Raw genomic sequence first — 14,590 nt, 5'->3', positions numbered from 1 at the left:
GCCGAACCCAGATAGAAATTGGCCTCCAGTTACTGCTGTCTTTTGCAGGAAATGCGGACTCAACTCAGCTTGTTGCCCAGGGGTCTTCCAAGCTCTTCTTAATGGCGTCAACCAGTCTTTCTATCATGTTTGTTTGCTTCTGTGACTTCCCTACTTCTTTATTCGTTTCTTTTTCTTCCTTGCTTGTTTGCTGACTCTCTTCTTCCTCTTATTTATTAATATCCTACACTTTTCATTGTGTAGTTAAGACAGGGTTTCTCTATATAGCCAAGGTTGTATGTTTTCTCACTCTGGAGATATGACAGGACTCCAACTCATAGAGATACCACTGCCTCCGCCTCCTTGGTGCTGAGATTGACCTCCCCATCTTGATTTTGAAGGGCCTGCTCAGACTCAGATGTTCTTGTCTGTCACTCCACACAGTCCATCAACCTGGGTCATATAAGGCCTCACCTCATTCTGGTAAACACATTTAATGGATTTCCAAGGAGTTGACCCCAAACTCCTGGGAAGATTACAAGCCTAGGCCTGGTGGTGGCTTAGGTTCTGTTCACAGGTTTCACCTCGCTAAAAGGATATTCAATAGACTGGGATGGTGCCTTTTTGTGAAGAACTGTCCTCCCTGTAATCAGTCCCATGTAAAATTCAGTGTGCTTACGGGGACCCAGCCACTCCCACATGTGGAAAAACAGAATCTCTGACTGTTCTTTGCTTGTTCATGAAGTCTGTGTCAGGGAGCACATTCCGGGAAGCATTCTTGCCATGGACAGGTGATTTAAATTAACTACTAAATCAAATGCAAATTCAAGCAGGCAGGGCCAGTTGAGGATCAGCGATTGTGTGTGTGTGTGTGTGTGTGTGTGTGTGTGTGTGTGTGTGTGTGTGTGTATAATCCTAAAATCAACCCCCAACATTGGGTGATAAAGAAGAAAATAATAGCAGGGAGGTGGTGGTCCACGCCTTTAATCCCAGCACTCTGGAAGCAGAGGCAGACAGATCTCTGTGAGTTCAAGGCCAGCCTGGTCTACAAGAGCTAGTTCCAGGACAGCCTGCAAAGCCACAGAGAAACCCTGTCTCAAAAAAAAGAACAAAACTGGAAATTAATTGACAATATTACTGCATATCTTTTGTTGTGTGTATTTGGTCACAAGCATGCCAGGGTAAGAGAAAACATGTGGAAACTGATTTTCACATTGTGAATCATGAAAATAAAACTCAAGTCCTCAGGATTGATGACAATGCCTTTAATTGTGCAATCTCCCAAGCTTCAGACCTCTTGAAGCGTTATGTCTCCAGGAAGAGTAGAGACGGATGCTGGGTTTCTCATTTGGACTACAAACTTAAAACATGTGGCCTGTAGGAACCTCCAAAATAATGTTTGTTATCTTTTGACCATGACAGTAGTTGGTCCCATTTAATGCTTCTACACAGGATGGTAAAGGATACATGTATTACCTTCAAAGTGTAGACAGGAGGATCAGGTCTTGAAGGACATCCCTGACTACACAACAGCTATAAAGACTGCCTGAATTTCAGGAGACCATGCTTCAAAATAAAAAAAAAATCAATAAACAACATACTAAATTTCTAGTGAGTATGAAAGGATGGAAAATACAGTCTAACTCTCCAATGACCCCAGCAAGCTAGAAGTTTAAAAATACTATGTAAAAAGCCCTAAAAACCTCAAATTCCAGACCCTGTCCTCTGCCAGTAAATAGGCAAGGTCACACTCTTTGCTGCTTAAGACATACAGGCCCTTGAATACGTAATCCTGGCCTACTGAGATAACAGAAAATGAGCTGACAAACCGCTTATCTGACGTCGGTAAACTGCTTGTGAAACCCTCACCCCCAGTGGCCTATGTGTGGGCTTTGTTGTAAACCCTATAAGAACTGTCTCAATTCTGCATTTGGAGTCCTCAGTCCTCTACCCCTGCGTGGCGTATGACTGTGGACCCCAGTGCACTTGGAATTAAAATTCCTCATGCTATTTGCATCAAGACCGCTTCTCGTGAGTGATTTGGGGAGTCACCTTTCCTGAGTGGGAGCGTGAAGGGCCACACTCTGCGAGTCTTTCATTTGGTGCATTGGCTGGGAAACTGCGACCACCCCTCACACCGGAGAACCAACTTGGAGGTAAGGGTATCCCCCCTGGTGCGTGCGTGCGTGCATGTGTGTGTGTGTGTGTGTGTGTGTGAGCCAGCGTCTCTGTTCTGAGAAAAGAAAACCCCATGAGGAATATTTTACTCCTTTTATTTTCTCTTCTCTCATCTACATCCCAACTGCAGTCTCTGCTCCCTCCTCTCCTCCCAGTCCCTTCACCCCACCTCACCTCTCTGCCTGATCCTCTTTGGTTTACCTTAAAAGGCAGCATGCCTCCCAGGCATAACAGCCAAACACAGGCTCCTTGCCTGTCAGTCGGGTCTCTATTAGCCCCTATGAGGCTTGTTTCTGAATCTGTGCACCAGGTTCTTACGGTGACCTTGACTGCTCTGCCTCCTACAGTCCTTCTCTCCCCATTCTCCAAGATTTGCATGTGGAATTTCTTTCTACTTGCTGTCCAAACCCTGAGTCATCAGGAGAACCCATTTCCATAATAGGTCATATTCAGCAATATCTTGGCCCTTGTCTGAATACCACCTCTTTTTTAATACACCAATTTCTTGACCTAAACCAAGGGTTCTTAATATAGGGATGAGGGGGGCTGGGTATGGCAAAGATGTATCACCAGGTAAATAAGAGTGACCAAACTTCAAGGACTCTTAGGCAGAGCTCCTCAGTAGAAGACCCTGAGCATTGAGCATCCTTTGGGAGTCAGACTACAGCGGACAGTCAGAACTGGAGCTTGGGTGGAGGCTGTACCGTCGGCTCCTGCTGAAAATCCCTTGTAGCTTCCACAACTTTGGTTTTGAAGTTGCTACTTCTATGGGCCTTGGCCATCCATAAGCTGCCTTGGGACTAAGTCTTGTACCCTCACAAGCCTGAACACCATGGAGAAACATTTCAAAGAGTTTGGGGATGGAATTCTTCTCCCTGGGTGTGATGGGACTCTCATAATCTACAATGGCAGACGCAGAGATAGATAAGCATCCTCCACTTATCTGGGGTGAGAGATATTCTGGAGTCAGGATATAACTAAAAGTCTGTTAGACAGCCTATGTGCCCAAATCCTCACAAATCCATTGCCAGACCTGCTCAAAAGTTGATATGAGCATTTTAAATCTTTTTTCCTTGGCCTTCAGCTGTGGTGTGAACTGGATCAAGCTTCCTGGCAGTATCTTGAGGCATCTGGAAACCTGTTTCCAAATGTGAACACAGTTGGAAATCTGGATTCAGTTTGGGAACCAGGGGGATATGGGGGATTAAGATCCTTGGATTTGACAATTTTTTTAAAGATATGTTTACTAATTTATGTATACACTCTTCCATCTGCATGTGTCCCTGTAGGCCAGAATAGCGTAACGGATCTCACTGCATATGAAACTTTTAAGTTTGAAGAGGTCCCATTTATTAATTGTCGATCTCAGTGTCTGTGCTACTGGTGTTACGTTCAGCAAGTGGTCTCCTGTTCCAATTTGTTCAAGGTTACCTCCCACTTTCTCTTCTAAGATGTTCAGTGTCTGGATTTATGTTGAGGTCTTTGACCCATTTGGACTTGAGTTTTGTGCATGGCGATAGATATGGGGTCTGTCTGCAGCTTCTGTAAGGCAAAGAACACAGTGAAGACCAAACGGCAGCCCACAGACAGGAATAAGATCTTCACCAACACTACATCTGACAGAGGGCTGATGTCCAAAATATACAAAGAACTCAAGAAACTAGTCACCAAAACACCAAATAACCCTATTAAAAATAGGGTACAGAACTGAAGAGAGAATTCTCAATAGAGGAAATAAAATAGGCTGAAAGAAATTTAAGAAAGTGCTCAACATCCTTAGCTATCAGGGAAATGCAAATCAAAACAACTTTGAGATAGCATCTTACTCCTGCCAGAATGACTAAAATTAGAAACACCAATGACAACTTATGCTGGAGAGAATGTGGAGAAAGGGACACTCCTCCACTGCTGGTAGGAGTGCAAACTTGTACAGCCATTTTGGAGATCAGTATGGCGGTTCCTCAGGAAAATGGGAATTAGTTTACCACAGGACTCGGCAATCCCCCTCTTAGGCATATACCCAAATGATCCACATCCATGCAACAAAGACATCTGTTCAACTTTATGCATAGCAGCATTATTTGTAATAGCAAGAATCTGGAAGCAACCTAGATGACCCTCAACTAAAGAATGGATAAAAAGGAGGTGGCACATTTACTCAATGGAATACTACTCAGCAGAAAAAAAAAAAAAAAAAAACAATGGAATCTTGAAATTCGCAGGCAAATGGATGGAACTCGAAAAAACCATCCTGAGTGAGGTAATCCAGTCACAAAAGGAGAAACATGGCATGTACTCACTCATATATGGATTTAGATATAGAGCAAAGGATCACCAGCCTATAATTACACCGCCAGAGAAACTAGGATACAAGGAGGAACTTAAGAGATTCATACAAACTCCCTCACAAAAGAGGAAAGGAACAAGATCTCATGAGCATATTTGGAGTGTGGGAGCAGTGAGTGGAGAGGGAGCTAGGAGAAAGAGAAGGGGAGGAGAGGAGAGCTTGTGGGACTAGGAAGATTGAGTCGGGGTGGAATAGATGAGAGAGAGAGAGAGATGCCATAAAAGAGGGAGCCATTAATTATAGGTTTGAAAAGGAAGGTGACCCTAGAAAAATGTCCAGAGACCTACAAGACAGACCCCCCACTAACAATCTGAGCAACAGAGGAAAGACTACCTTAAATGCCCCTCATTGATGATGAGATCAGAGAATGACTAACTTATACAGCATCGTGGAGCCCTCATCTAGTAGCTGATGGAAACAGAAGCAGACACCCACAGCTAAACACTGAGCCAAACTGGAATCCAGATGCAGAGAGGGAGGAAAAGACCAGGATACAGAAACACACAGAGAAAGCTGACTTGAACAAGGAGGAGCTAACGGCCCCCAGACTGATAGCTGGGAAACCAGCATTGGACAGACGTAGACCCCCTGAACATGGTTTCAGTTAGAATACCTGGGCAGCCTAAGGGACCTCTGACAGTGGAACCAGGATGTATCCCTGGTGCACGAAAGGACTTTGGGAGCACATTCCCCATGGAGGGATACTCCCTTAACCTAGAGGCAGGGGGGAGGGCCTAGTCCCTACTCCAAATGACTTGACAGATTTTGTTGACCCCTACTGGAAGGCATCACCCTCCCTGTGGAGTGGGGGGGGGAGACATGGGAGGGAGGGAGGAAGAAGGAACTGGGAACGATATGTAAATAAGCATAAATAAATAAATAAATAAATACTGCAGCTGAGTTGCCTGCAAAAGAATGGCACAAGCTGAAGCCAGTCAAAAGCCAGCACGGTGGGCTGGGGACAGGGCTCCATAAGCCTTATTCCTATCGATAAGGCTCTCTCCGAAGCTCTTGGTGACTGACAGCTGCTGACGGAGAGAGTTGCTTTCCTTTGGGAAAAGGGAGCTGTTGGTAAGTTGTTCATACCCGAGTGTACGGCTCTGCACTTATGCACACCTATACACACTTGGTCGGCACTAATTGGACTCGGAGATTATTATTCCTAATCATTAAAGGACCTGAAGTTCTGAAGGGGCTGTCGTCAACCTCTCTGTCAGCCCAATGTCCCAGGTGAAGTTCAGTGCCTCTAATCAGCGCACTGCACCCATGCTCAGAGGCCAGAAGATGTTGGGAGGTTTCTCTTACCACTCTCCACCATTGTGCTGAGACAGGATCTCTCTCCAATCCCCAAGTCCACTGTTTCTGCTAGACTGGATGGCCAGCGGGCTCCTGGGGAAGGGGCCCCAGCCCACCGGAGCTTGTGGCTCTGACAGGCCTTGCCCTTCTCCCCCATCCCCTCTGCCTTGCTAAAAGACCATCAGAATAATTCCTAAAGCTATCCGTCAAAGTCTAGTCCATTATTTGGCTGCTTCCTCCTCCCGAGGCTGACTGCCAAGGTCCAGCTGTGGAAGTATTGAAGTCCAGCAATCAAAAGTCCCCCTTTGGCTCACCTAATTAACATGTCCAGTTAAAATTAAACACCTTGTCCTAACATGAGTTTCCCTGTCTGCCTTTGTAATCTGCCATTTGTGTATGGGCCACATCTGTCTCCTCTCTATCCAGTCCTTTGTCCCGCTGGGATTTATCCCTGCATCCTCTGCCTTGTTCCCCTTACCCTCTCCTTTGTCCCCTTTCCGTTGTTTGTCTTACTTATTCCCAGTTCTCTGTCCCTCTGGGTCAAATAAATGTCTGGTCTTGGCGCGTCCTGAGCCAATCCTTCTCCTTTCCCATGGTTCGTCTCCACTCCCTGGCTCTGTACACCATGCATGCCATGCCCAGATTTTTATCTGAGTGCCACAGATTTGAACTCACATTCTCTCATTTTCACACCACGTGCTATTACCCACCACTCCCTGGTGCCTGGTCCCTTTTCTATTGACCTCTGACTTAGGGTGCAGGTGGACAGGAACTTGTTGAAGAATGTTAACTGCTTCCTGCAGGGGTTGGTGTGGACATCCCATCAGGGCACCTGCCCATTCTTTCATTGCCCTCTGCCACTGCCATCCCCTAATATCCTATAATCTTCTTTTCTTGTCTTGAAAGATGCATAGTGTCTGTGTGTGTCTGTGTCTGTGCATGTCAAGTGTGATGCCCGAAGTGGCCAGAAGACGGCATCAGATCAGTGGAACTAGAGTTGTGAGACGCCTATTGTGGGTTCTGGGAATTTAACCCCCTCCATCCCTCGGTGGCTGAGTCATTTCTCCAGCCTCATTGGCTGTCTCTGTAACTGAATTAACTCTGTATCTTTAGTTACCTTAGGGAGACTCGTATCTGAGAAGATTGCAGGGCTGTAAACACCAGTGATATGCATAACGCCAAATACTGGATATAACCTAACCACTTGGAAAACAGGTATGAAAATCAAGTGTCTGGATTCATCTACATTCTGCACGTCAGGTCCAAAACCAGGGGAGGGGGTTAACACATGCATCAACCTTTTCCTCCTCTATTAGGGCTTTGAGTATTTTGTACAATGTATTTTGATCATACTTGCCCTCTCCCCTAACTCCTCCCAGGTCCAGCCCTCCCTTCCAGACTCTAAGTAGTTTCATCTGAAGCTAAAATCTGCCATCTTGGAGAGAATCTTCCTAAGACACCGGATGCAGAAGTGAGGTGTAAACAACAGGATTTTTAGGACAGGATTTTTCTAGGAAGTGAAACAAGAGTGTGTCCCAAGAGGAGCTGAAACCACTCCAGCCAGGAGGAATTCCTTAACATAGGAAGTGAATAACTCAAGATAGCTCCAGAAAGTCCCACCAAGCCAGGCAACTTCCTGTTGTCCACATACCATGTAGAACTGTCAGCTACCTCTCCAGCCTGATGTCTGCCCACTTGCCGCCATTTCCCATTAGGACACTGGACTGGATCTCTGAACCGTAAGCCAGCCACCCCGTTGAAATGTTTTCCTTTATAAGAGTGGCCGTGGCCATGGTGTCTCTTCACAGCAATAGGAACTCTAAGATGCTGCTCTTACAGAGGATGTAAGTTCAGTTCCCAGCACCCATGTGAGACAGCTCATGACTGCCTGTAACTCCAGCCCCATGGGATCACACACCTTCTTGTGGCCTTTGTAGGAATCTACACTCATGTGCACATACCCACCAACCCCCCCAACACACACATGCACACGGATATGCAAGGAAACACTCGCATATAAGCAAATGGGAATATGTAGATCAAATTCAGCTCTCACTCTGTTTTTGTAAATAATTTTTATTTCAAAACACACAAATATTTGTATAAAAGTACAAAATAACCAATGTATGCATTAACATTTGAGAATTGAAGCCAGTAGAATTGCTAAATGCGTAAATTATTATTTAATGCAAAACACAAACAGCAACAGTTTCTATTATGTGAGTGAGTGTCGGGTATAGGCCCTCCTGCTAAAGATGTCTTACACATAGCCAATTGAAATTTCCTCCAACAACCTTCTAGGGTTCCACTATTGCCTATATATCCATTATGTCTCCAGTAATCCACCAACAGGCAAATCTCATTTTAAGAGATTTCTGAAGCATTTAAAGATAAAATGCTTTCTTGGGTGCTTAACACACCAGTGACGGAAAATGTCATTATAACACAGTGATTTCTAGCATGTAGGTCTTTGAATGCTCTGCAAATAAAAAGTCACATCTATCTGATGAAACATCTGGATGGGAAAGGCACAAAGAAATCCTATCTCACTGGAATGTTAGCGATCTGTTAATATATACAAGAGGGTCAAAAATAAAAAACCATTCTTCTGGAGGTTGTTTGGGCTGGCTCAGAACACATCCATGTTTCTTGCACTGGGATGTCCACTCTCCTTTTCTGCTCCAGCTTACGCACTGCTTACGATGGTCAAGTAGGGATTTTTCTCCTCCTCAGCAAGCAGAAGCTCCTGGGTTTCCTTATCAAAGTCGGTAATTCGTAGCCTGGAAAGACATACAAAATGGACAGCTCTCAATTCGTTCCTCTAAACGTTGAAAGTTTTCTTATTTAAGTGTGTGCTGTGTGAATGTATGTGCAGTAGATGTGTGCCAGCACCTGGGGAGACGAGATAAGTTCATCGCATCCTCTGGAACCATGATTACAGCAATTGTGAGCTGCCCTGGTAGGTGCTGGGAACTGAAGCCGAGTCCTCTGTAAGAGCAGCAAATGCTCTTAACTGACGAGCCATTGCTCCAGCCTCTCACACGTCCTTCTTGTGCCTTCCAACGTCTCCTCTTCCCTCTACAACTTTTCTTTTCCAAGGTCAAGTTCAGGAGACCCTGATGTTGCCTCTAAATGGGGAGGCATGCCCACACTCTCCAGATTCCTCTACAAGAACGGATTGGGAACTGGACGGATGGCTCAGTGGTTAGGAGCACTGGCTGCTCTTGCAGAGGACCTGGGTTCAGTCCCATACAGGATGGCTGACAACCACCTCTAACTCCATTTCCAGGGGACCTGACACCACCTTCTTGCCTCCAAGCCTACTACTGCATGCATGCGGTACACAGACATACATACAGGCAAAATATCCACACACAGAAAAATAAAAAAGGGAAAAACTTTTTGTTGCCTGTGTTTGTGTGTGCACACGCACACCTGCCAGAGGTCAGTGTCAGGTGTCTTCAACTGTTTCTCTCCGTATCTTGTTGAGACACGCTCTCTGTCTGAACATGCCATTGGTGAACCAGCTGGCAGTGAGCTTCAGAGAGCCCCCTGCCTCCACCCTTCTCCCCAGCACTAAAGTTATAGACACATGAGACCATGTTCCGCTATTCAATGTACAGTTGACATCCAAACCCAGGTCCTCAAGCTTCTGCTTCAAGCAGTTTACTCTACTGAGCTTCCCATCAAAGCTCTTACCTTGGCCATTTCTGTGGTGTGAATTCAATGACCCAACTGTGGTCTGTTCCAATATGATGTCAACACCCAGAATAGTGGTAGGAAGCACTGATTGCATCTAAGCCTTGGGTTTTGGATAGCAGATGTGTGAAAGGCTTGAGGGTTTTTATTTCCTTCAAACCCAAAAGAACAACTCTTTCCATGATCTGAGTGTCTGGTCTTAGCCCTTTGGTTAACTGTTTCTCATGCATGTAAATGCACACACACACACACACACACACACACACACACACACACACACACACACACATATACATCCTGGTTATGGTCTTTGTTTTGCTTCTGTATTAATGACTTTTCTACTATTGTGACAAAACGCCATGACCAAAGCAATTACAGCAGGAAGGATCTATTTGGGCTGACAGTTCCAGAGCGGTAAGTGTCCATCACCATTGCGGCAGGGAGATTGGCAGCAGAGCAAGGAACTGAGTGCACATCTTGAACCAGGAGCGGGAAGCAGAGAAAGCATACTGGGAATGGTACAGAGCTTGGCAAGAACAGGGCCTGGCCCAGTGACACACCTCCTCAAGCAAGGCCACGCCTCCTAAACCTTCCCAAACAGCACCATCAACCAGGAACCAAGCATTCAAACATCTGAGCCTCTGGGACTTTCTCATTCAAAAACATCACATTTTGTGTATTTTACGTTTCAAGCGGCTTTGTAGGAGGCAACCATGTTCTTAGGGCATACATTAATTGCTGTACTAGTCTCTCTGAGACTTTCCCTGGTGGTGTAGGAGGGCACTACGAAGCAACAATGATCATGGCAGCACCACCTTACTTGGTTTTGTAATATTTACCACATTATCTGACACCTGTGTATTTCTGAATTTGTCAGGCCACGTAACGACTCTTACTTTACAGATCAAAGTCCGATACTCAGAGGAACTGGTGCCTTGCCCAGGGTGCAGCGTGAACAGGGCCGAACTGGTACCAAATGCAGAGCTGGGTGGCTCAGAAGACTGCAGATGACTCTCTCTTTCTACCTCATTAGACATCCACTCCAGCTTGGTACCTTCTCAACACATAGCCAAAACCAAGTGAAAAGAAATCTCAACCTACCCAGGGATGTGGGGGTATTTGCAAGACTAAGTCTTTTATTTTTCCAAGACTGATTCTCTGTGTAGCCCTGGTTGTATGGAACTGGCTTTGTAGACCAGGCTGGCCTCAAACTCACACAGATTTGCCTGTCTCATCCTCACAAATGATGGGATTAAAGGCGTGTGCCTACACTGCCCAACCGCAAGAGTAAATCTTAAGAAAGTGAGCCTGCATATTCACAGAAGAGATAGCCGGGGTTATAAGCATTTTAATCCAACACCTGGTAGGCATATTCAGCCTGGGGCCCATGAGCCAAAATTATATATTTACCCAAAATGGTTAGATTGTTTTTTTTTTTTTTTTTTTTTTTTTTTGTAAACCAACTGCAGTTTTTGAATGGTAACTGTGTATGTGTGGCTATATTGCCATGTCAAAAGGTTTGACACCCCATGAGGTTTTGATTTTTCTAAAAGAAATAGTGTAATAACAACTGAAAATGAACCTGATCTTGGGACCTGGGGAGTCAGCTTTCCCAGGAAAGTGTTTGCTATACAAACCCAAGGACCTGAGGTTAATCCTTAGCCCTCACATAAAAAGCTGTGAACACACAAACACGCCTGTGGTCCAAGAAGCAAGGAAGCAGACTGGCAGGTTCCTAGGTCGTGGCAGCCTACCACCTTAACAGAACTGGTTAGCCCCATGTCCCAGTGGATGGCGTGGGGTCTCCATGCTCACATATGCACAATCCCCACACACCTGAAACCCAAACTCACCTATATACTTTCACAAAAGATACCTTGATCTATATAGGATTGAAGACCATGAGGGGGAGAAATAAATCACAAACATAAATGCTGAGGATTATAACAAAAGAACATATCATATTTATAAATATCTTATGCTGATATAAAGTAGTCTGAATATATTTATTTGATATATATTTGTATGTTTACATCAAATGTTTACATGACAATATACACCTTTATGCTCAATATCATTAATATAATATAAACCTTTATGCTCAAGCAGACCATCCTAGCTCATTTAGTCTATCTTAAATATTCTCCGGGCACCCACGTTAATCTCCAGATAGGCAAAAAAATAAATAAATAAAACAAACAAAACAAAAACACCTTTGACATCACCCATCACAAAGCCCAGCTTATATTAAGACGTCGATTATCTCATGCAATGATCGCCTACCCTGATGAAAGAGGAAAATGAATGGCTGAAAGGGGATGCCTTCATATTGTGGAGCCGAAAAACTCAAGTCAGGTCTGCCTGCATAAATGTAAGTTATATCTACATTTATGTCGACGCGTTATTGCTTTAGTCATGATAGTAGCAAATTTCACCAGTTCTTGTCACTCACAAGTCACAGGACAAGGAGCAGCTTTACACTTAATCTACGACACCTGATACAACAGCCCCCAAGTGAGAGAACACTAGTTGAATTTGTTTTTGATTAGAATTTTTAAATTATTTCATGGCATCTCCTCCCCAGATAACAATTAACTGCCCAGTCCCTCAGTAGGAGTAGGGGTGCAAGACAAGATATGTCTACTGCTGTAACAGGGGCATGGTTCTCATCGGAGTGACCAAACACCGTGTGTGTGTGTGTGTGTGTGTGTGTGTGTGTGTGTGTGTGTGTGTGTGTGTGTGAACATGCAGACGACAGAGGTCCATGTCAGGTATTACTCTTGACTTTTGAGATGGAGAGGCCTCTCAATTGGCCTGGAACTCAACAATTTGACCAGACAGGATGGTCACTGAGCATTAAGGATCCTCCTTCCTATTACTTCCTTCTCTAATACCGAGATTACGGGTGTAAAACCCATGGTTATTTTCATGTAGCCCCTGGTAAGAAAATCCGGTCTTCATGCCTGTGTGGCAAGCACTCTATACACTGAGTCATCACCCCAGATGCACATTTCAGATCTCAGTCTAACCCTCCTCAGCCCCACAGCTCTTCCCATTAAGAAACACAGAGGCCAGCTCACCCAAGTACATGCAGCGTACACCTGTGATGTTTCACAGCCTCGCACAGCATAGCCAGCCCACGGCGGTCCAAGGCGTTCTGCCTCAGGTTGATTGCCCACAGGGTTTTATTCTGGCTAAAAATGGAAGCCAGGTCCTCACAACAGGCCCCAGTTAGCTCACAGCCTTCCAACCTGCAACAAAAAGAACAGTTCCACGTCACGGCTGAAGGCGGCATATAACGGGTGAGATGTAAGGTGGTCATTTAGCCGACACTCATTCCATACCCTCCATACCATCTCTTAAAAGCCCAGTGTCCATGGCATCACATCCCCTTCTCTGGCAGATGTGACCACACCTGCCCTTTCTCTATATCCATGTCTGTGGTGAATGAACTACCGTTCCACCAGGTCTGCTATCCCAGCCCTTGAACCTGGGGTGAAACTGTAGCTGGCACTGGGTAATACAGTGAAGGGTTGGTGAGCTCTGAGACTACACCTCAGGACACCTTAATACCTTTTGCTTTTAACCCTTGAAGACTCCTTTTGCTATGAACTAAACTATGTCCCTCAAAATGCATATGTTGAGGTGCGAAGCACCTGTGTCTCCTGGGACTGGATTCTGAGACAGGACCTTTACAGAAGAAACTACGTTGCAATGACGACAATAGGGTGGGATCTAATCTTGTACAACTGAAGCCTCAGGGAGAAGACAGCCATTTTCAGGTCAGTGAGGGGACTAGTCTTGGTCCCCTAAAGCCGCCCTGCTGAGGGCACAGCGTCATCTCATGTCTAGCCTCTGCAATAAATCTCTGCTGCAAGAGTCACTCGGTATGTGTTTGTCACTGCAGACAAAACAGTTGCCACATCAGTTAGTCCAGACACATAAGTCAAAGAGACATGGGCTAGTCACACTAGTCATCTCCAGTGGACATCTATCCATGCATCCACCCAACCACCTATGCATGCAGCCACCATCCATCTATGTTCCTGCCTTGTAATAGCTAACTATCCTATACATGCTTCAGTCCATGAATACCATACATCTATTCCTGCAGTCCTCAATCAGCCATCTATTTACCCACCTAACCACCCACCCAATCATCTATACACTAATACAGCCAAATATGCACCCATCCATATAATAACATCAACCCCATGCATGTAACCGTCAATCATTCCCCCATCTATGCAGTCATTCATCTACCCATCTTGGCATCTATCTGCACATCCATGTATCCATCTTGGCATCCATCTGGGTATCCATGTATCTATGCTGTCCATCTATACATCCATGCATGCACCATTCGCTTATCCTGCCTCCATTCCCAACAGAGAGGCTGCCCCACATCACACGCTTCTGGATGATCATGTTTTATAAGTACGTCCAGTTGAGATAAGTTTTATAAGAATGCCCAGGCTCATTGCTTCCAGTCTTGAGGTTTTGAAGTGCCTTATTAATACAACCACTGCTAACAGTATGCTGTCCCCACGGAGTTTTAATTTCTCTGTCTGCACGTTAATCTCCCACCTTTCATCACCCTCAAGGACACAGCTATGACCTTGATGACACCCACCCAATATTCTCTAAGTGGCAGTTGGGTTGTTTGATAGCATCGCACAGCAGCTTCACTCCAGCGTCTTGAAGCTTATTGTTGGAAATCTGGAGGCTTCTCAGGTTCTGGTTGATGCTGAGGACTTCAGCCAGGTCTTGGCAGCCACTAGTGGTGATGAGGCAACGTCGCAAACTGCAAGAGACAAGTCATAATACACTGGTTACTCCTTGACCCAAAGAGGAGGTCTTACACAAGACTCAGTGATGCCCAAAACTGCAGAAAGCAATGAGCCCTTCGGATAACATCATCTCCTTAATGGTCCACAGAGGACAACAAAGAAACCCAGGCATGCTAAGATACTAACAGTGATGGGGCAGATCAAATACAACACATTGTAATAAACGCTAAAACGGGACTGGAGAGATGGCTCAGAGGCTCAGAGCACACTGCTCTTGCAGAGGACCCAGGTTTGGATGCCT

General features: G+C 45.2%; 1 protein-coding gene across 1 annotated transcript in view; it reads right to left on the bottom strand.

The window, feature by feature from the left end:
• Window positions 1-2,818: 2,818 nt before the first annotated feature.
• Window positions 2,819-14,590, bottom strand: part of LOC127238494 (NACHT, LRR and PYD domains-containing protein 4C) — a 28,350-nt gene continuing 16,578 nt past the window's right edge. The window contains exons 7-11 of the mRNA XM_051207112.1: window positions 14,133-14,303; window positions 12,580-12,750; window positions 8,491-8,580; window positions 5,810-5,970; window positions 2,819-3,057 (exon numbers count right to left, since the gene is read on the bottom strand). Coding sequence (XP_051063069.1) covers window positions 2,819-3,057; window positions 5,810-5,970; window positions 8,491-8,580; window positions 12,580-12,750; window positions 14,133-14,303 — 832 coding nt within the window. The remainder of the gene's footprint in view (window positions 3,058-5,809; window positions 5,971-8,490; window positions 8,581-12,579; window positions 12,751-14,132; window positions 14,304-14,590) is intronic.

Source organism: Phodopus roborovskii, unplaced genomic scaffold (assembly GCF_943737965.1).
Source record: "Phodopus roborovskii unplaced genomic scaffold, PHOROB, whole genome shotgun sequence".
NCBI lineage: Eukaryota > Metazoa > Chordata > Mammalia > Rodentia > Cricetidae > Phodopus > Phodopus roborovskii.
The sequence above is the reverse complement of the archived record's forward strand: the minus strand, read 5'-3'. Positions and strand labels throughout refer to the sequence as shown.